Raw genomic sequence first — 20708 nt, 5'->3', positions numbered from 1 at the left:
TCTCGATGTCAACAACAATCGGCGGATTTCGGTGCAAGTGAGGAGGCCAGGTGAGGTGCATTTTTCAGGGCAGAGCCGCAGAGGTTGCTACTAGCTTCCAAAAGGTTTCTTGGCATTCAGCTCGATCGTGTATATCCTTAGTTGCTACTCCCTCCGTTCTATATTATAAGGCTTTCTGAATTACCTAGATTCATCTATATATTCATGTATATAGTTTGTATATGTGACTAGATTAATTAGCATACCTATAAATTTAGGTAAGGCCAAGAAGTTTTATAATGTGGAACGGGGATAATAGCTAGCTAGCTGCTTCGCGTCGACACATGACGGGACAATATATTCAGGGTTTGAGATGGTGGAGATTGGGTCACACGTAGGAGCGCTCGGGGTTCACAGAAGCAGTGAAAAACCTAGCGGTTTTCATCAACTTTTGAGGTTTTAAGCTGGCTCGATTTTGCAAACCGCCTCGTTAACCGGTCAAATTTTTTTGACAAAATTAACCGGTCAAATTCAAACTGATCTATAATTTAGTGATAAAATTTATTCGAGTTTCATTTGTTCTCAGCGGTTTTTAATCTGGTAACGGTTTTGTGAATCCTGTGAGCAGCGGCGGAGGTGGCATGGGGGCTATGGTCTTCAGCCCCCACTACCGGCGCCAATCCTATGGAGACCCCCCTAAGCCCTCTCTTAAGACTCCCTACAAATCTTCTCTATGGTTTCATGGGATGGGGGATGGAGTTCTTCAGTTCGTGGTTAGAGCTAGAAGATGAAGTGTTAGACCGTTATGAAAAGAAGCCTATTAAATTTGTTTCCTTGACTTAACCCACTTAGAACATAGCCATCAACATTCAGCTATCCATTTTCATCTGTTTCTATCCAAACCGTCCATTCTCATCCCAATCCACACCCCCTCTCCACCATAATACCCTAATCCTCACTCACCCACCCAATCTCAGGCGGCTGGCGGTGTACGATGGATGCACAGAGCGGCGGAGGCGGTCATCAGCTGGCAGCCGATGGCGAGCGCGTACGAGCGGGCCGAGCGGTGAGTGGCCTACGCACGCGGTAGGGGTCGGCAGCGGCGCGTGGCATGATAGGGAGCCCGGCACACACGGCACGACGGAGGACGACAAGGACGCACCCGCACACGGCAGCCGGTTTGTTCAGTCCTCCCTACGATTTTTTCCTGGATCCGCCCCTGCCTGTGAGCACTACCGGTTTCAGCGCCCACTCCCGTGGAAATTGTCCACGGAGAGCTTTACTATGCTGGAACTAGAATCTTGCCAATCATCTATACTTGCACGACGATAGCTTCTAAAAGTTGTAGTCTGCTTAGAACTCCCTTCGTTTCATAACTTTAGTCTTGTCTAGATTTATTAGCATCTAAATAATCTAGACACATATATAAACTATATGAATTTAAGTAAGTCTAGATAGTCTTACACTACGAAACGGAGGGAAGGAAATACTGAATTTCACAAGATCACCACCTCTGTAGTAGGAGCTGTAGCAGTAATGGCCGTAGAAATGAGCATGGTAATATGGTATGAAATATATATTGTCTCCTAGGGATGACATAATCAGGCAGTGTTCTTTTGGCATAACAATGACATTGATAAACCAATCAGCAGGGCACTTATTTCTCTTCTGGATTGAGTGCAAATTCAGCCAACACCAAGGCATCAACCATATGCCTAGGCTGCTGTTTATTAGCAACCGTTCTTATCACCAAAAACTCTGACATGCGCAAATTCATCTGCAGACAAGCAGATCTTTACACAAGCGAGTGTTGTCATCTGGTACCAAGAAAGATGATCGAATTGCTTCTTCTGATCGACCAACTAAACTTTCATGCCGCTTACCCAATTAATCGCTTGATTTTAGATCAATATTTCCATCTCTGTGGAAGAGAACTGTTGTGGCAGGAAAGAGCAAACTTGAGATCGACATAGGTGTCTTTTTAGCAGGAAAAGTCAATTAACGATGATCAATAGTTAGTGGCATCAGTCATGGATGTTTGTTCAGGATTGAGTACAGATTCCGTCATCGCCAACCATATTCTTGTGCTGTTTTTAGATAAAGAAAGGTTTATCGATAATAAAATATTGCATGAAGATGATAAATTACTCTAATACCCCTCCTGGTCCCTATAATTATAGAAAAATAGAAAAAGAAAAGAAAAGGAAAGACACCATACGACAACAAACATCATACCTCAACGAGCTATAACCACAAGCGATCTTCATCCTCATACTTTACTAAAGCAACATTTGGATTATAGATTTGTTTCAGTCCAATAAAAAGTAACAAAAGGTATCTCGAGGTATCGGTATTAAATCGTTTCTGATCATTAGATCTAACAGTACACATACTATTTAGCTAGATCCAATGATAAGAGATGATTTGGTATCTCAAGATACCGATACATCGAGATATTTTTTTGTTGGACCGGAACAAATCTCATTGGATTACAATAAATGTTTACACCTCCAAAAATATTAATGTAGTTAGCGACCGTGTTTATGTTATCACCAAAACTCTTGACATATCTAAAAGCATCTCCATTCTTCATATCACAGCATTAATTAGTCATCGCCATCTAGTACCAAAACAGACGATGAACTGGAAGCACAGACATTCTGTATTTATATATATATATATATATATATATATATATATATATATATATATATATATATATATATATATATATATATGAAAAAAAAACTCAAGATGAACACAAACGTACGTAGTGCCCTGCTCCCATCTGTTCGATCACTCAACTGTCCTGCAGCTCGCCATAAATGGAATCGTCCATGACGACGCCCGGCAAGCTTCCGAGAATTCAAACCTGAAACGGAAGGATGACGACGAGGAGGATTACGATGATCGATGATGCAAGTACAGGCTGCACCTCGATCCGCAGCTAGAGCTAGCTGGAAATTGAAGGAAGGTCGGAGTAGAGTGAAGGATTCGATTGCGCCCAAAGGGAAAAATTCAGGATCCACTGAAATCGAGGAATCTCATAGATTCGGACAAATTTTGATCGAATTGGACCGAATTTAGACCAAATTCAGATTAAATGGGAGCGGACGTACCGTCTTCGACGTAACCCAGAACATAGCTAGTAGACGACGTTTGATACAAATGAGGTTGGCTTGCATGCAGGGGCGTAGCTAAAGGGTGTACCAGGTATATACGTATTTCTAGAAGAAAAACTCACCTGAATATAAATACCTTTTACTTATTATTTATATATTGAATAATATTGTTAATTTTATAATTATTACTAGTTTATTAAAAAATATCAATCTAGGTGCGTTAATTTTTAGACAGATGTATCCTTAAAATTTTAGATTCAATTTAGCACCGATTGCATGTAGGAGTGTAAATGGGCCAAGGCCGGTGGATTCTTTCATGACCCTATTTAATTCTAAAAAAATTTAGCTTAAAACTTTATACAATTTTAATTTTAAACTCGTCCCTTAAATTTTATAAACAAAATAATTAGGCCTATTACCACCCTAATTGCGTGACACAAAAAGCAGGCAGCAGTACAGCAGCAGTAGTACAACGCCACTGCTCTCTTTGATATATCTCTTCAGAGAGAACCAAGGGCGAGACGAGCTAGGCAGCAAGCCTAGCCTAGGTAGGCGCCTAGTAGCCGCCGCGAAGAGGAGAGGAGGATGGGGGGCGCGCCATGCGACGGCGACGTCGTCGCCGGCGAGCCGCGTCGTCGCGGGGGTTCGTTGGTGTGGCGCGGGCTCGGGCGGCGACGGAAGCTCCCGGTCGTCCGGCTAGGAGGAGGAGGAGGAAGGCGTGGTGGTGGCAGCGGCGGGCGCGGGAGAGGGGTGCTGCGGCGGCTGCGGCTGAGGTGGCTGGCGGCGAGGTGGCTACGGCGCGCGGTGCGCAGGCTGGCGGCGATCTACGTGGCGGCGCTCACGGGGCCGCCCCACGGCGGCCACGCGTCGGCGTCGTCGTCGTGCCCGCCGTGGCTCGGCGTGGAGCCCCTCTTCGCCGTGCCCTTCATGCCCAACGTCCGGCACTTGCTGTGATCGACGACGAAGCTAGCTACGTACGGGCGGCGGCCGGCCCGGCGCCCCGCGGGGTCGACGACAACGGTACCACGGTGCGGCATGCCGGCGGCGACGCTGGCGTGCACGCGTCCTCGTCGGCGGCGGCAGAGTGCCACCAGCTCCCGGCCATCCATGTCATCTCCCAATCTGATCTCATGAAACTTACTACTCCTTAATTACTCCCTTAGTAATAAATAATGGTATTAAATTTTTTACATATTTAACTATTTATTTTATTTAAAATAATTATGTAGAATTTAATTTATAGTTAAAATATATTTATGTAAGTTATAGTTATAAAAATAAATAAAAATTATGTAAGTTAAGACACCTCTATTAAAACTTGATAGGAACGAAGTACTCCCGCCATATTTTTTTATATGACGCCGTTGACTTTTAGGTCTACGTTTGACCATTCGTCTTATTAAAAAAAATATAATTATTAATTATTTTGTTATAATATGATTTATTATTATAGAAACTTTAATTATGCATTATAATTTTGTATATTTGAATATAAATTTTGAATAAGACGAATGATCAAACGTGATTTTAAAAGTCAACGGTGTTATATATAAAAATATGAAAAATATGGAGGGAGTATTAATTACGTGCAAACCAAGAAAAATATATTACTCCATATCAAATCATATATGGCAATTAGCATAATATGCAGTGCATGCATAAGAAATTAAACTGAATATGCTCTTTACTCTTCTCTAATTCAGACTCTTTTCGAAGCAATAAAATGGAAAAGTGATGTACAACACCAATTCTTTTCTCCATTTTGATGACTGACAAATTGGGTCTATACATAATAGTTCCACAAATTATATACCGGCATCCATGGCTGCTGATTTCTTTCTCTTGTACTGCCCTTCGATCGCCTCACCTCCTAGTACAATTACATCACACACCCTTCGAATTCTCAAAGCTGTTCGTGCAAATGGGGGAGAAATTCAACGGATCGAGTACATCTTGCCTTTTGGCGTGCGTCCGATCCATGACGTATGCCATGGACATGCATACGAATTTAATTTACAAATAGAAGAAAAAGAAGAGCTCCGAATTAATTAACCCTCTGAACTTTGGTGGCAGTTCGATTTACCCTCCTGATCGGAAATAGCTACGTCATTGACTTTTTAATGCACGTTTAATCATTCGTCTTATTAAAAAAATTACATAATCACTGATTATTTTTATATCATTTTATTTATTGGTAAGTACACTTTTATGCATATATATAACTTTACATATTTTTAAAAAAAATGAATAAGATAAATGGTCAAACATGTATTAAAAAATCAGCAATGTCAAATATTTAGGAACGGAGGGAGTATATTTTAGTATAGATGGAGTAGTTTATTAGCAAACCCTTTTAAAGTCTCAGAGCATATCCTCCTGTTTCTTCTATGTCCCCTTATAGTTATAAAAAAATAGAAAAATAAACATGATAGATTATTGGGTGATATATCAATAAACAAACATGCAAAACTAAATTTGAATTATGTGAGTTGCAGTAGAAAACAAATATTACTGTTAATATGTGTATACTAGCCATAGTTTAAGTTGTAAAGTTTATTACTACCTCCGTTTCATAATGTAAGATGTTTGATTTTTTTTTTACAACGTTTGACCATTCGTCTTATTAAAAAATTAGTACAAATATAAAAAATAATAAGTCGTGTTTAAAGTTCTTTGGATAATAAAATAAGTTACAAGCAAAATAAATTATATTTTCATATTTTTTTGAATAAAACAAATGATCAAATTTTATAAGAAAAAAGTCAAACATCTTACATTATGAAACGGAAGAAACGGAGAGAGTACAACTTATATAATCGAATTCACATGTTTGTGGATAAATATATCATATGTTATGTTATTTTATTCATTTAAAAATCATAACTATTTGAATGGCATGTAAAAATAATGTGGCATCCTCTCGAGGGATTAGAATATATTTCTATAGTTTTCTTCATTTCTAACTTTATTTTTATGTTCAGTAGTATTTTTTGTAACTTTCTAATGCGTAGTTATTCAGGATTCAACAAATGGAGTGCAATTAATTGCAATTTTCAAATCCAAAAGAAGAAGCTCAATTTTGCTGCTGCGAACGACTTTCTGTTTGATTTATCACCTGAAACAAAATCAGTCTGCAAACAAAACTCGGCGTTTCGCGCGCCCCCGGGGGGCTCTGAACTTGGAGTCTCATGACAACCTACCCTTTCGCCTCAACCGAACACGGCTACGGCCGTCCGGCGACCATCTGTATGCGTACGTATGAATCTTGAAAAATCATAAGATGCTCAAATTCGAACCAGATAAACTTATTTTTGAACGTAACAGGTAATTCTTATAACTTAAAGTAATTCGCTAGAGAACTACACTAGTATGTAGAATATACTATCAGTTCAAAGTGCAAGTATTTTTTATTTAAATTTTATATCAAAACATAACTATTTTAATACTATTTACCATAATATTTATTCCCTCGACCATCTTTCGTTCAAAATTTTCTTATTTTATCCCCATTTTATCCCCATGTACCCTTCTACTGACTTTCTCCATTCCTCATGTATTATGAGAGATATCAGATAACATAATTTTTTTTCTTTTTAAGCTTAATTATATTAAGAAAATAATTATATTTTGAAACGCAGCGAACACGACACACCAAAATCGTGCTGGCATCAGACGTCTGCCGTAACACACGACGTGTCAGAAAATGCATACCCTTTTGCCCTATCCGTCCACTTAACTGTCTCTGCATTTCATCAGAGAACTGTTTTTAGCACACGAAGAGAATGTACATTCGTATATTTGTATGTCATCTAAATAGTTATTAAAAAATATGAAAAAATTTAATAAGATAATTTAATATGAGTTATATCACTTCATAAACATGCAAGTTTAAATTCAACTTATACAAGTTGTAGCAAAAAAAACAAAAATAAAATAAAACTAGTATAAGCACATTCACAATTATTTTTGTCACCACACGTAGATGTCGAATTTAAATTTGCATGTTTATAAAGTGATATAACTCGTACTAATCTATCTTATCAAATTTTTTATATTTTTATAACTATTTAAATAAAATACAAGCAACACCCATCCGGCCCCAGGGTCAAAGTCGAAACGGAAGGACGACGGCGACGAAGCGGCGGCGACAGGAGCACAGCTAGACCTTGGCTCTGTATATATCTTGCAAGAAAGACGGTAGCTACTCCAGGTAGCCAGTAGCCACCACCGTGAAGAGAAAAGAAGAGAGGAGAGGAGGACAATGGTGGGTGCGCCATGCGGCATCGTCGAGCCGCCTTGTCGCGGCGGCCACCGCCAGCCGCTGATGTGGTGCGGGCTCAGGCGGCGCCGGAAGAAGCTCCCGGTCGTCCGGCTAGGAGACGGCTGCGGCGGCGGAGGAGGAGAAGGTGGTGGACGAGGACGAGGACGTGGTGGCGGCGGCGGGCGCGGGCGAGGGGTCCTGCGGCGGCTGCGGCTGAGGTGGCTCCGGCGCGCCGTGCGCAGGCTGGCGGCGATCTACGTGGAGGCGCTCGTCACTGGCCCGCCCCGACGACGAAAGTCGCCGGCGTACTGGCCGTGGGTCGGCGTGGATACCCTCTTCGCCCTGCCGTTCCTGTGAAGCTCCGGCCGCCGTGAGGCGACCATCGAGGCCGCATGCATGCAGGCATGGTCGTGCGCCGTCGCAACTCCATGAGGCCGGCACGTGAAGATCGTCTTCTCATGTCATCCAACCTAGTAAATTAATTAAGGGATCAGGTACGATGCAATCATGCACTCAACAGATTAAGGGATCAGGTGCGATGCAATCATGCAATCAACAGAAATTTAATATTGTCTGTTCATGTCTTCATTTTCGTTTCTTTTCGAAACAAAAGAGAAGGAATGTTAATATAGCATTAATTCTTTTTCACTTTCCGTTTTGACAAAGTAGATCTTCATCGGTATTGATTTCATCTTTTCGTTTATTATTATGTTTATAAACTAAATTTTAAATTTTAAAACTTAATTTAGTGTTCTTTCATCGTAGTTTATTTTCCCATTTTTTGTTTTTGATAGTTAAGAATATATATATATATATATATATATATATATATATATATATATAAATTTTTACCCACACCTTATTTTTTTCGGTTTCGCTTTTACTTCTATCATCCAAAGATGGGGCTCGGTCACCTCATACCATTACATCACACGCTCGAATTGTCAAAATTGTTCGTGCAAATGAAGGGGAGACGCCCACAGCCCCCATTCCCATTTTTTTTCTCTTGCTTATATTTATAAGCTAAAATTTAAAATTTTAACCTTAAACTTGAAGTTGATTTTATGGTTTTTTTATCATGAATTATTTTTAGCTTTGGTTTTTTAAATTGAAGATGTATATAAAATTTTTATTCATAATTTATTTCCGGTTTGCAAATATATCTTTTAGTTTTTTCCACCAACAACTCAAATGATGGCCGACAAATTTAACCTAGTAAGAAAGGAAAAAAATGGCGCCTTTGTACCATGTATGGTGTTTGAAGAAATGGTTTCAGCTGAGGATTATGGGCTTATTTGGATTGGATCCATCTTTTTACCCTACCAAGATTTTGGCAAATTTAATAGTAGGACATGCATGTTTGATTTGCTACAAAAATTTACCCATGTTTGAACAAATTCCACAATCAATCATGTGTCACAATCTATACTTATCAACCTCTTTTGTCGTCTGTATAGGATGGTTCTTACAATTTACACGACAAAAGAGGGAGTGGAGATAAGTATAGATTGTGGCACCTGATTGATTGGTTTAAGAATGACAGGAATCTGAAGAGGGCACAATGTAATCTGGACAACCAGCCTCACAAACTCTGAGAAAAAAATACTCTCTCCGTTCTCCGTTTTATGATGTAAGACTTTTTAACATTGTCTAGATTTCATATAGATGCTAATAAATCTAGACATATATATAAATTATATGCATTTATCAATTGATGAATATATATAAGGCTAGAAAATCTTACAGTATAAATTTATATACGGAGGTAGTATAAGTTTAGCAGTTAGCACAGTCTTCAATGCCGAGATGAAAATTTGACACCCATCTGATTCATGATGGTCGTCAGTCTCAGACACTCGATACTAGATATATGAGCTTCCATGAAGTTTCTGGCATGGTAGTTTGCACCATCCTAGTCCTTATCATACACAATCTGAAGGGGGATTTCCTTGAATCCCATCTCATCTTATGTTAAAAAACTTCCATCAACAAAGGGGGTGTTTCAATCGGCCGGGGGGAGGGGGGCGCTCTGACAGCTTTGGGATTTAGTTCAAAATTCTGAAGGATTTGGATCCAATTAAGGTGTGAAATTGTATAGTGACATATGTTACAGATACGCCTGTCTATATATCCTCTACAGCTCATCATGTTCCACGCTATCTGCATCGCCATTGATTTGCGTTAGAAAAGTTGGTGTCTTCAAAATTTATGAAACAAGATCAACAAAACTAACCAGATCTAACATCTCCAAAGAAAAATGAAATTTCTCTGGCTGCAGATAGTGGTGAATCTGAACCATGCACACAGTTTTTCTGTGAGTCTACTCCACACATTGCTCTAATACTGAAATGAAAAAAACATTACTCCTGTGAGTAAAGTAAACATACAGTAGGAAAAGCGAGAAAACATATTCAGACCCAAACAAAGTATCATCACCAAATCGTGATGATAAAGTGCAGCAAGTTTCTTGGAGGGCATTTGCTCATAGCTGCTTCCATGTGCCATAGGAGTAACCATATGATCTGGGAAAAATTATGCGTTCTCAAGTACAACGAAGGATTTAGTTCTTAACCTGTTAGGATGAGAGGTTTTAGCCTTTCTCGCATCAGTTGGCCCAATCAAAACTCGCCAGTGTAAGATGGCATCAGGCCTTTCCAGAACCATGACAAGAACTGGGCCGCTGAAGAACAACATTTATGGTCAAACACAAACGAAAATGTTAAAAACTGTTTAGTAACATTGAGGCTGATGAACCTAAAGAAGTCCAATGCAAATATGCTATAAAGGATAAAGATAGCTACATTCAGCAAACAAAAATTCCATGTTCACTCATATCTAACCTAACCGTGCTTGCTAGGCTTTGGAGGGCTTGTTAAACTAGCATCTCACTTCAATGTTTGAAGTAACTTAATTACAAATGGATCAGAACCTAAAAACCAAAACCTTCATGGCTATCCTAAACTGTTTGCTAAAACTAAAAGTTTTTGGGTTTAGTGCAGCAAAATATTGCCACCTAAATAAAAAATGCAGTCCACTTACAAATATGAGAACTTGGTATGTCATATTTCCAGAAGTTGCTACTTGCTACCATTTTGAATATTCAGTAACCAAAGGACAGTTGGCACAAGAATATGCATTGGGAGTAAACTTAGTACCATGACCTTAAGAGGTATCATCAAATTGATTGAAGGATAACTATACAGCACAACTATTCAGTGGGTTCTACTTGTCAATCAGCAAAATAATATCCACTGAATAGCTGTGCTCTATAGTTTCCTGTATTCTATTTAGAAAATCGTATCCACTGAATAGAAGTTCGGATATTCTATTGAGAAAATTTCTGAACTTCTGGATTCATGTATCGAATACTTGTCTAAATAGAATATCTAGGTGCCCCAACAGCAAAATCATAATGAAACAAGGATAGCCTAGTAGCTTCAAAAATGAGAAACATTTGAAAATATGGCACCATACAGGCTGCTTCCTCTGGCCACAAAATCAGATCCTCATACTTAAGTAGCTAAATTTTCCGATTTCTAAAAATAAGCAACTAAGTTCCCAATTTCTAAAATAAACCACATTTGACGAATTTCATATTTTTCATGTTCTAACAAATCACTAAACCATATGACTGCGGCGCCTTAAGCAAGGAACAAGACACACAAGTCTTTTGGACAACAGTACCTCGTCATATACTTCACTAGACTGTCAAAGAAGCTTCTCCCAGAATGCTCCGCGTAGAAGAGGGACGCCCTCTCCGCGTCCAGCCGAACCACCGCCTCTTTGACAATATCAAATCCAGACTCCAAGATGACCCCCTTGATCCTCTCCGTGTGGTTACCAGACAAACCATCCGGCTTGATCATCGCCAGCGTCCTCTCCCTCTCGACAGCTCCGCAGCTCCAGCACCTAAAATCAAACGCCCCCAAACACATCACCACCAGGTAAAAGCTAGCATTATCGCATAACAAGACCTTGACACTGCACAGCCACTCCCTTCTACAGCCGCACGCACCACCAAATGCATGCATCCCTGAACAAAGCCATGCTTGGTGCTTCATCTCGATTGCCACAAGTGAAAAAACTTAGCACACATGTGTACAAATTACAGTCCATATTAAGCGAGCGACCCAGTGAGCTGAGGATGCGATGCTCAGATCTGCCGAAGCAGGCAGCGATATTCGATAGCACACCAAATCTAGCGTCACTCTCTACTCGATCGGCTACTGCGCCACCTCCTGCGGCGTTGCCTTCTGGGCTAATCAGCAGCACGAACTCAACTCATCACCCCCCCCCCGCCCAAACCTAGGAAAGGTTTCAGTGTCTATATATAAATCGAGAGTTAGCGGCGAGCTTGGAGCTTACCCGTGGAGGTGGAAGAGGAGGAGGAGCAGCAAGCAGATGAGGAGACGGGTCGCCGGCGGTGAGGTGGCGGCGCAACCCATCTCCGGCGAGACGGAAGAGGAGGGAGGGAGCGGGGGTGGGTCTCCGTGTCCCTCGCTCTTTTCTTTCCTTGGTTTTGTCGCGATTATATCGGAGCAGGTTTTCAGTGAAAATTCTTCGCTTCACTCTAGCTTGAAAATACATCTTTTTCTACAAAAAATTTCCTCCGTTTTTTAATTGGAACAGTTGAATTTTGATTTGACCATTAGTTTCATTAAAAAAATTATATAGTTATTAATTATTTTATTATGATTAATTTATTATCAAACTAACTTTAAATATGGTTTATAATTTTGCATATTACGACAATATTTTAAATAAAACGAAGGGTCAAACATATATCCAACTACGTCAATTAAAATAAGGCTAATTTGAGGATACTGTACTTAACAGATGCATAGTAGTTTGGTAGAGGAGGAAAACTGGAAGAGTACGAAACCTTTTGATTAAAAAAAAGCATTGGCTTATTTTGGGTTAATAGGCTAATAGTTGACGATATCGTCTTTGTGTTTTAATGTATGATGCTTTCATCGCATTGTAAAGTATAGCGACTAACCATTTCACAGTGGAAGGGACATTTTTCTCTCCATTTTTACTTGTTACTAGCTTCACATGAAATCCATGCATTGGTTTAATTATAGACCATATCCATGAAAACACCAAATATGTTGTAGTACATATAGAATATTGCTTAAAATATTATCATGGTATGCAGTATACGAAATTTTACTAATATAGGTAGTGAGATACCTAGATCAATGATTTGTCATAGTTTTTATCTCTCGAAACGTTATTACGTTAAGGGTACAAATAGGGATGGGACATATTGATTTGTGGGTAATTCGAAGCCGATACTAATTTAAATAAATAAATAAATTTTTATTTTTAAAACCGTGGACGATGAATTACTCATGGCAGTCCCAGGTCCATCCCTTAGAACAAAACCCTATGGATATTAGTATGTAGAATCGTGACCCTCTGTCATTATATCACTTTTATAATCGTCATTAACATGTGAACATGTATTACGATGACTTACATGTAAGTGATTATAGTATCTGGTAGAGAACGTGAATCCGAGGGTCCCATGCCGCAATTCGCATAAAGCCGGGAGAATTTTACTAAGAAAAACGCCGGCCCATCTACGGAAATGGGCCAGAGATCAACGGGCCCCCGCAAAGGCCCTCCTCCCCCGTTTCCGGCCGGCCCAACAGCCCGCTGGCTCCATCGCAGTCCGGCAGTCCCTCGCCTCGCCGCCGGACGCGACGGCGGCCACAGCCAGCAACGCGCAATCAACCAAAATGGCCCCCGCTTGATTCCGGATTCCTCATCGCCCCCCTCCCCGTCCGTCCATCCGTCCCGGAAATATCCCCAAACCCTCGCCCCCCTCCCCCTCCTCCTCCCCCCGCCGCCGCCGCCGCCGGCGAGGGGAGCCAGATCTGCGGCCATGGACGACGACGGCGCCGCATCCCCGTCGTCCTCGCTCTCCCCGTCGCGCTCCCCGTCCCCGCTGCCGGTCGCCGACCCAGTCACCGTCGCCGCGGCTCCCCCCGGCCACCTCGCCCTCGCCATCCCCATCCCGAAGCCTGGCTCCTCCTCCGGCGGGGGAGGAGGGGGAGGAGGGAGGGAGGACGCCTGGAGCGACGGCGCCACCTCCACGCTGATCGACGCCTGGGGGGAGCGGTTCGTCGCGCTCGGCCGGGGGAGCCTCCGCCACCCGCAGTGGCAGGAGGTCGCCGAGGTGGTGTCCTCCCGCGACGGCTACTCCAAGCAGCCCAAGTCCGACGTCCAGTGCAAGAACCGCATCGACACGCTCAAGAAGAAGTACAAGGTCGAGAAGGCCAAGCCGGACTCCTCCTGGCCGTACTTCCACCGCCTCGACACCCTCCTCGCCCCGACGCACAAGCCCGGGGGAGGCGCCTCCGGCGGCGGCGGAGGCAATTCCGGCTCCAACTCCGCCGCCCGGAGCACCGCCCCCATGGCGCCGCGCGTCAACTTCCCGCAGCGCACCCGCACGCAGTTCCTGCCCTCCTCGGGGGTGAAGCGGAGGTTGCCGTCGCCGCCCCAGGTATCCGCGTCGTCGGAGTCATCCGACGGGTTCCCGCCAGAGCCGCCTTTGGCCGCCGCGAACGGCAAGAGGCGGCGCGTGGAGGAGGAGGTGAACGGCGCGGACGGCAGCAACCGCACGCAGGGCCTGCGCGAGCTGGCGGAGGCGATCCGCCGGTTCGGCGAGGTGTACGAGCGCGTGGAGTCGGCGAAGCGGGAGCAGGAGCTCCGGATGGAGCGAGACCGCCTTGAGGCTGCCCGCGAGCTGGAAGACCAGCGTGTCCAGTTCTTTCTCAAGATGCAGATGGAGCTCTCCAAGGCCAACACCGCTAGCTCCTCTGCCACCGCCGCCGCCGTTGCTGCCGCAGCCACAGCTGTTGCTGCTGATGTCAATGGCACCAGGAGAACTCCAGTGGCCACTGACGTCGGTGCTAGCAGCAATCACCATGTTCGGTACCGCTTCAAGGACAGCGGCAGGCACCGCCAACCCGCACAGCAGCCACAATATAGCGAGAACAATGTCGCCGGAGCTGCCAGAGGCACCGGGAACGGTAGCGACACCGACAACAAAGATGATGAGGACGAGGCCGAAGACGAAGAGGATGAGAGCCAGTAATGGCACCCGGTTTACATCAACTCAAGAATTCGATTTGTATGATTGTATCAGTTAATTGGCATTGTCCTGGTTAGAATTACTCCCAGTTAGGCTGTCCTGGGAGCAACGAATGACATCTGAGTACTAGTTAGCATCGTATTAGCAACAAGGAATAGCATAGTTATGTTAAGTGCCCCTCCTGTGGGTGTTGTGTAACTTGTAGCTGCTTGTTTTATGCTTGTGATGTGGTCCTGTGTTCTGAGCTTCTGATGCAACCACCATGGAGAATACAGCATCGGTTGTAACCTGGTTATGTGACAAATGTTAGCATTATCTGTGTTTGTTATTGGAAGTCAGGATCATTGTCCTGAACCCTGTAACTGCTGAGACATGCTCCATCAGTGCTTGAATTTTCGCTTGCTGGGTGATTGAGTAGCTTCTGCTATGACTCATGAATCCTGAATTGTACCTGACTGTGAACTTATTATTATGATATAATTTGAGCTGGTTATGTTGCATGTGCTCTCTTGACAGGGTAGGACTCAGCAGGAATGTGGAAGAGCCCTGACAGAACAATTGTGGACAGTGGGCACCCAAGTATACTTTACAAGCGTCATCGAATGGATGTAAGCATAAGAAGATGCTCCAGACGTTATGTTTGTGGCATCCCAATGTGAGATTAGATCCAGATGCTAATCTAATCCCTGAGCACTTATACGGATCCTGCTGGTGATCTGGTGACGGCAACAGGAGATGAATGGAATGGCAGTGGTGGTTTTGTATGGCCTGTGGTAGCAGCCTAGCAGAAAAATGGTGTATGCAGTCTATGAACGAAAAAAATCGCAAGATCTACGGTCAAAAATGAGTTTAGATTAGTGCAAGGGACAACCAAATGTGGTAACATTGCATGCGAGGTTGGCTTGAGTGAAGAAGTAAATAACATAGTATACCAAGTATTTCTCTCTCCACTCAATTTTCAAATACTACGATTGATACAATTTACACTCAAATATTTCTAATATAGCATGCCGTTGCTTATGAATCTGATCATCGTGTAAGTACTCGGTTGATACAATTCGACCCAAGTTAAACACATGCACTTCTAACTTTAGTAATGACAGTACCTAAATGTTATGAATGATTTAAATCCAAATAAAAAGATAAAAAAGAAAAATGGCATAACACCTAAACATGATGAATAATTTAAACATTATTAATTATTTAAGTAAAAAATGGCATAACACCTAAACATTATGAATAATTTAAACATTATTAATTATTTAAGTAAAAAAATGGCATAACACCTAAACATTATGAATGGTCTTTTTTTTAAAAAAAAATAAGAATAATAAACATTATGAATGATTTAAGTAAAAAGAAAAATGGCACAATACCTAAACAACATTATGAATGATCTAAGTAAAAAAATAAGAATGACAATTTAAATAAATTATGAATGATTTTAAAAAGATAAGAATGCTAAACATTATGAATGATTTAAGTAAAAAAGAAAAATGGCACAATTCCTAAACATTGTGAATGATCTAAGTAAAAAAATGAATGGAGACGCGGGGAATCGAACCCCGTGCCTCTCGCATGCGAAGCGAGCGCTCTACCATATGAGCTACGTCCCCACTTGTTATTGAAACAGCTTTCCGTTATTTCATCTATCTTGATTATGCAGTAGCAGAAGTAATAAACAAGAGTCCAGTCTATGTCCATCTTTCTGCCAATCCTAATCTTGATTACCTATATTTCTGTGATCTTAAAACGGTCGCACAACTGCCAAAACTTCCGCCCAAGTAGCTAAGGTTTCATTGGAAACTACTTTCTATGTTCTTCTCTGCACGAAATGTTTTTCCTTTTTTCCGGGAGGCCAGCTTAGGCTTATCTTTAGAAGGTGCAAAATACATGTTGCAAAAGGCGGTGCAGAAAGCTAAAAAATCAAAATTTTACACCCATGGCGGCAAACAGGATTGTCGTCGATTCATCTTGTTTAGAATATGGTTGCAATTTGCAAACTTGTTGTATGGAAGATTCATTATCTCAGAAGTACGTTCTTGTTTCTTTCGTTCAAAATTTCCCAAGCTACTAAAACAAGGGCAGATTTCAGGCCTTTCATTGTAGAGCGATCAAAGCCATCCGTTCTACTAATCCATCAATCCAAAGCGTTTTTTCTTTTCGGATATTGGGCGTTGTCTTGTCTAGGAGGGGCGGGTTCAGCTTGGTGAAAGTTTCATCCCACGCGGCCTGAGCGAAGGGGGCATTCTAGCAGCTTATAGTTTCACATGCGACGCTGACAAATGTGGTCATTTTTTCGCTTGTTGAATGAAAAAGCTAAATGATAAACAAAAAATAATTTATAAATAAAAATTTTAATATATACACTTTTATGATTAAAAAACAATACTAAAAATAAACTACGATAAAAACATTAAATTTATTTATTTCATTTTGCAGCCTTGGCTTTTAGATCAGTAGAAACGTATATATAAAATTTTTATTTGCAAAATATTTTTATCTATAAATATTTCATTTTTCCCCTTAAATAAAGCCAGACAATCACCACTTTAAATACAGAATGAGTAAACATGTAAGCAGGTTACTCCCAAAAACAACTTGCAATTTGCCTCTTGGTCGCCAAGCTCCCAACACACGTGTAGTTTGCGGTCAACTTTGCAACGGGAGAATAGACGAGGCCCGTTGGCGTTCGTGCATGTGCATTTCGAGCAAGTTTAATAGTATAGCCATATAAATTATCTATAATAGTTAATTTATGCCATAGTCATATATTATAAACAATTAGTATCCAGCTCCTTCTGTCATACACATATGTCCGTGTTGTACTGCTGTCATCAGCAACGGTTCCCGGTTGTTTCGATCGATCGCTCGCGGCAGCGGCTCACAGCTAGTCCGTCTTTTCCTCCCTTTCCAGGGCGCCGGCTGAGACGAAACACACAAAAAAAATTGCTCATCTCCAGAGCAAAATCGTTTTCGGGATCAGCGGCTCTCACCGTCGTCACTTTGCTAATTGTCGTTATCTTCCCATGGTTAAACTATGGAATATTAATTAATTAATCAATCCGAATCTACTACCATAGCTAGTTGCAACGAGAATTTCTCTGCTTTTATTTTGAGGCAGTTGTTATTTTATTTATGCTTGATTATTTATCTTATTTAATTTTTTTAAAAAAGATAAATAAAATCATAAGCCAAGCTTAAAATAATTTAAGTAATAAATTAGGGACTGACTATACAACTGCCGGCTGAAAAATTTTGTACTTTCAGCAGGATGTTTTGACCGCACGATGATACACGTGTCTCCATCTGTTAACTAGACTGCTACGTATGCATTCTGCTGCCACTGCGTGTGTCGCACTCTCTTTTCTGGGCTTTGCGCGCTTTGTTTGGAACATACAGCCCCACATGTTTACCATGTCCCCCTGCCCCCCTCCCCCCCCCCCCCTCATCAGTAAACAATGGTAAAAAATATGCATCTCCTACTTATTTTTACTTACATAATTATATCTCCACAGATGATAGATTTTAACCACATTTGCAATAGGCAGCTGTTATAGGAGTACACGTAAGAATTGCATGAATTTCTCTATAGCGTCGTATAAAAAGTACATGTGTACGTCATATAAAGCTGAGAAAAATAAATTAGTTATTATGCGAAAAAAATTAATAGATCGGACTGCCCACTGCTTGATAAGCACCTTGCATACTCAGCTGGTTGCAAAACATAGTAAGGCCGAGTTCGGCAAGCAGGGATAAGTTATCTTATACCTCTTGTTTTTCGTGTGCATGCTTCCTGATCTACTAAACGGTATATTTTTTACAAAAATTTTCTATAGAAAAGTTGTTTTAAAAAATCATATTAATCTATTTTATATTTTTTAAATAATTAGTAATTAATTAATCATGTACTAATCTATTACTATGTTTTCCGTGCCAAATAACTAATCCACCTTCACCCTTGTGCGGAATACAACCTCAGCCAAAAGGTTTGTTTTGACATAAATTATTTTCACTGGGTTAGATGCTTCATACCCCTCCCTCCTTGGACCCCTTGTTGCCGCTGGTACTAAGGCCGTGTTCGGATGGAGTTAGTTAGTTGGTGTGAAAACATAATAATAGTTTAATACATGATTAAATAATTATTATTTATTTAAAAATATAAAATAGATTAATAAAATTTTTTAATACAACTTTTCTATAGAATTTTTTCGCAAAACATACCATTCAGTAGTTTGGTAAACGTGCGCGCAGAAAATGAGAGAATCGGGGGTGAGAAGTTGGGCGGCCGAATGTAGCCTAAGTAATATTTCTATGTTTTTATAGTTAGCCACCAAGAATAAACTTAGCAGTTCTCAGCTGGCTGAATCAGAAAAAAGAAGTTTGCTATAGTAAATTGTATGCTAGAGTACAAAACCATGGTGATAACAAAACCCAACTAGAAATCTAATAACAAAACTAATTACGACGCACAATGCATGTGTGCAGCTTGGGGCACAAAAAAGAAAATTAAAAAAGAGGACAAAGATCAACTAATAAGGTGCTACCATTTTAAAAAGAAACTGACAAAACTAATACCTATTGCCAAAAGTTGATGACAAAAATTCACAAAAAAACAAAAAACAAAACAAAACTGGGTATGATTTTAGCAAAAAACTTAAGTTCCGACACTCTAAAACTGAAACATTAGCAGAACATTAAACAACTTCAGAAATTACAATCTCAACAAACATATGCAAATTCAAATCACATTCTTTCACAAACCCAGCACCCTCCCCTCCCCTCCCCTCCCTGGCTCAGACCATGTGGTTGTGGAGGTCAAAACTGAATATGGTTGTTTAAAAAAAAAAAACTGAATATGGTGAACGGTCCCATTGACACGTGTCTGGCTGGGACATCGACACCCAGCGTGTGGGCTCAGCCCGCTGAACAACGCCTAGCACAAATCTTGGAATCATCCGATGGCCAAGAATTCGGCTGTTAAAACAAAAAAAAAATCAGCAGGCTGTTGTGTAGCAAATCCCATAAATTAAATCATTCAAAAATATTAATTATGTAATAATTTTACCAGACGAACGGTGAAACTTACACCAAAAATCAAATCAATGGTGTTAAGTAAAATAAAACGGATGGAGTAGCTTTCGGCTAAACCTAATTAATCGCATGTGCAGATAGGGTTAGGCGACGCTGATGCTGCTGCTAATCGCAAAACCGGAAAAGCGGTTAGGTCTTACGTGTGACTTGGGAGTTCTTGCGAAACGCATTCCTTTTTATCCTTGCTTTCCAGATGTGAAAGAATCAACACGGGTCATCAGCTTATCGAATCGGCCGGTATGGAATCTATATACATCTCTCGGTTTTCTTTACGTCGTTAAGTTTTATCTGCGTCTAACCATTTGAATTATTTAACTTTTTTAAATATATAAAATTATAAATTATGCTTAAAGTTTTATTTAAATGGAATAAATCAGAACAAAATAGCTGTTATCATTCTTTATACATTAAATAGATATCATAAATACTCAAACATAAAAAATCTTGCTAAGCAATAAACGTGGGCCTAGGTAATTGTGTGAAGTCGACACATACTCCAACTTAAGTAATATGGGCATGTTCTAACTCACAGAACGGTGGTTGTATCTAAATATCTCGAATCTATCATATAGATGGTTAAAAAGACATGTCATATAACCCAAAGTCTATTTTTATTGTCTATAAGTTATTTAATGTTTTTGTGTAGTTAAGATCAACTATAAATAAATTATTAAAAATTTATTATCTACGAGCTATGCAACCGTACTAAACCCATTTCTTCTCTATGAGCCATTTGACGTCTCTCGATGAGCAGATGGCCTGGCCGACTGCAGGGCAAGATGAGGGCTTTTTTACAAAAGTGCCGTCTCTAGCTGGTGCGTTGTACTTGCCCTGATGTGTCTATCTTCTCCTCGTGGCTTTATCATTTGCACCCATACAGCAAAAAGGAACAAAACGAAAATGTTGAGCGGCATAAAAGGCAAAAAAAAAACATAGCGGCAACAAAAGGCAAAAAAGAAAAAGAAAATCATACTAGCAATTTTATCCTCTATGTAAGATACCCAACTCTTTATCATAAAAATTTGGTACTCCTGTCATTTCAAAACATAACTATTCCTACGTATTTCCACGTATTTATAAAGATATTTCTATACAAATGAATAGAAATGAGAATAGTTATTTTTTGAAACGGAGGACCAGAATATGACGT

General features: G+C 40.8%; 2 protein-coding genes and 1 non-coding gene across 3 annotated transcripts; 1 reads left to right on the top strand and 2 right to left on the bottom strand.

Annotated features, from left to right (window-relative positions):
- Nucleotides 1-9068: 9068 nt before the first annotated feature.
- On the bottom strand, nt 9069-11878 carry LOC102699284 (probable nucleoside diphosphate kinase 5). The gene is made up of 5 exons (XM_006647334.2): nt 11728-11878; nt 11047-11271; nt 9935-10042; nt 9596-9705; nt 9069-9522 (listed from the first exon to the last, which is right to left on the bottom strand). Exons 1-5 carry the CDS (start codon nt 11805-11807, stop codon nt 9497-9499), a joined length of 549 nt encoding a protein of 182 aa, XP_006647397.1. The 5' UTR covers nt 11808-11878; the 3' UTR covers nt 9069-9496.
- Nucleotides 11879-13159: 1281 nt separating this feature from the next.
- Nucleotides 13160-14902, top strand: LOC102722833 (trihelix transcription factor ASIL1-like). The gene has a single exon (XM_040520307.1). It carries the CDS (start codon nt 13253-13255, stop codon nt 14465-14467), a length of 1215 nt encoding a protein of 404 aa, XP_040376241.1. The 5' UTR covers nt 13160-13252; the 3' UTR covers nt 14468-14902.
- Nucleotides 14903-16007: 1105 nt separating this feature from the next.
- TRNAA-CGC lies at nt 16008-16080 on the bottom strand. Its single transcript has one exon. It is a non-coding gene; the product is annotated as a tRNA-Ala (tRNA).
- Nucleotides 16081-20708: the final 4628 nt, after the last annotated feature.

This window comes from Oryza brachyantha, chromosome 2 (genome assembly GCF_000231095.2).
Source record: "Oryza brachyantha chromosome 2, ObraRS2, whole genome shotgun sequence".
Classification (NCBI taxonomy): domain Eukaryota; kingdom Viridiplantae; phylum Streptophyta; class Magnoliopsida; order Poales; family Poaceae; genus Oryza; species Oryza brachyantha.
Note: the sequence above shows the minus strand (reverse complement) of the source record. Positions and strands in the feature narration are given on the sequence as shown.

What these genes read in the sequence shown, in the direction of transcription:
- LOC102699284 (XM_006647334.2), bottom strand. Translation starts at nt 11,807, where the DNA reads ATGGGTTGCGCCGCCACCTCACCGCCGGCGACCCGTCTCCTCATCTGC. An exon ending in CTCCTCTTCCACCTCCACGG is followed by an intron (nt 11,272 to 11,727) that starts GTAAGCTCCAAG and finishes GTTTGATTTTAG; the next exon opens with GTGCTGGAGCTGCGGAGCTG. An exon ending in CTAGTGAAGTATATGACGAG is followed by an intron (nt 10,043 to 11,046) that starts GTACTGTTGTCC and finishes GTTGTTCTTCAG; the next exon opens with CGGCCCAGTTCTTGTCATGG.
- LOC102722833 (XM_040520307.1), top strand. Translation starts at nt 13,253, where the DNA reads ATGGACGACGACGGCGCCGCATCCCCGTCGTCCTCGCTCTCCCCGTCG.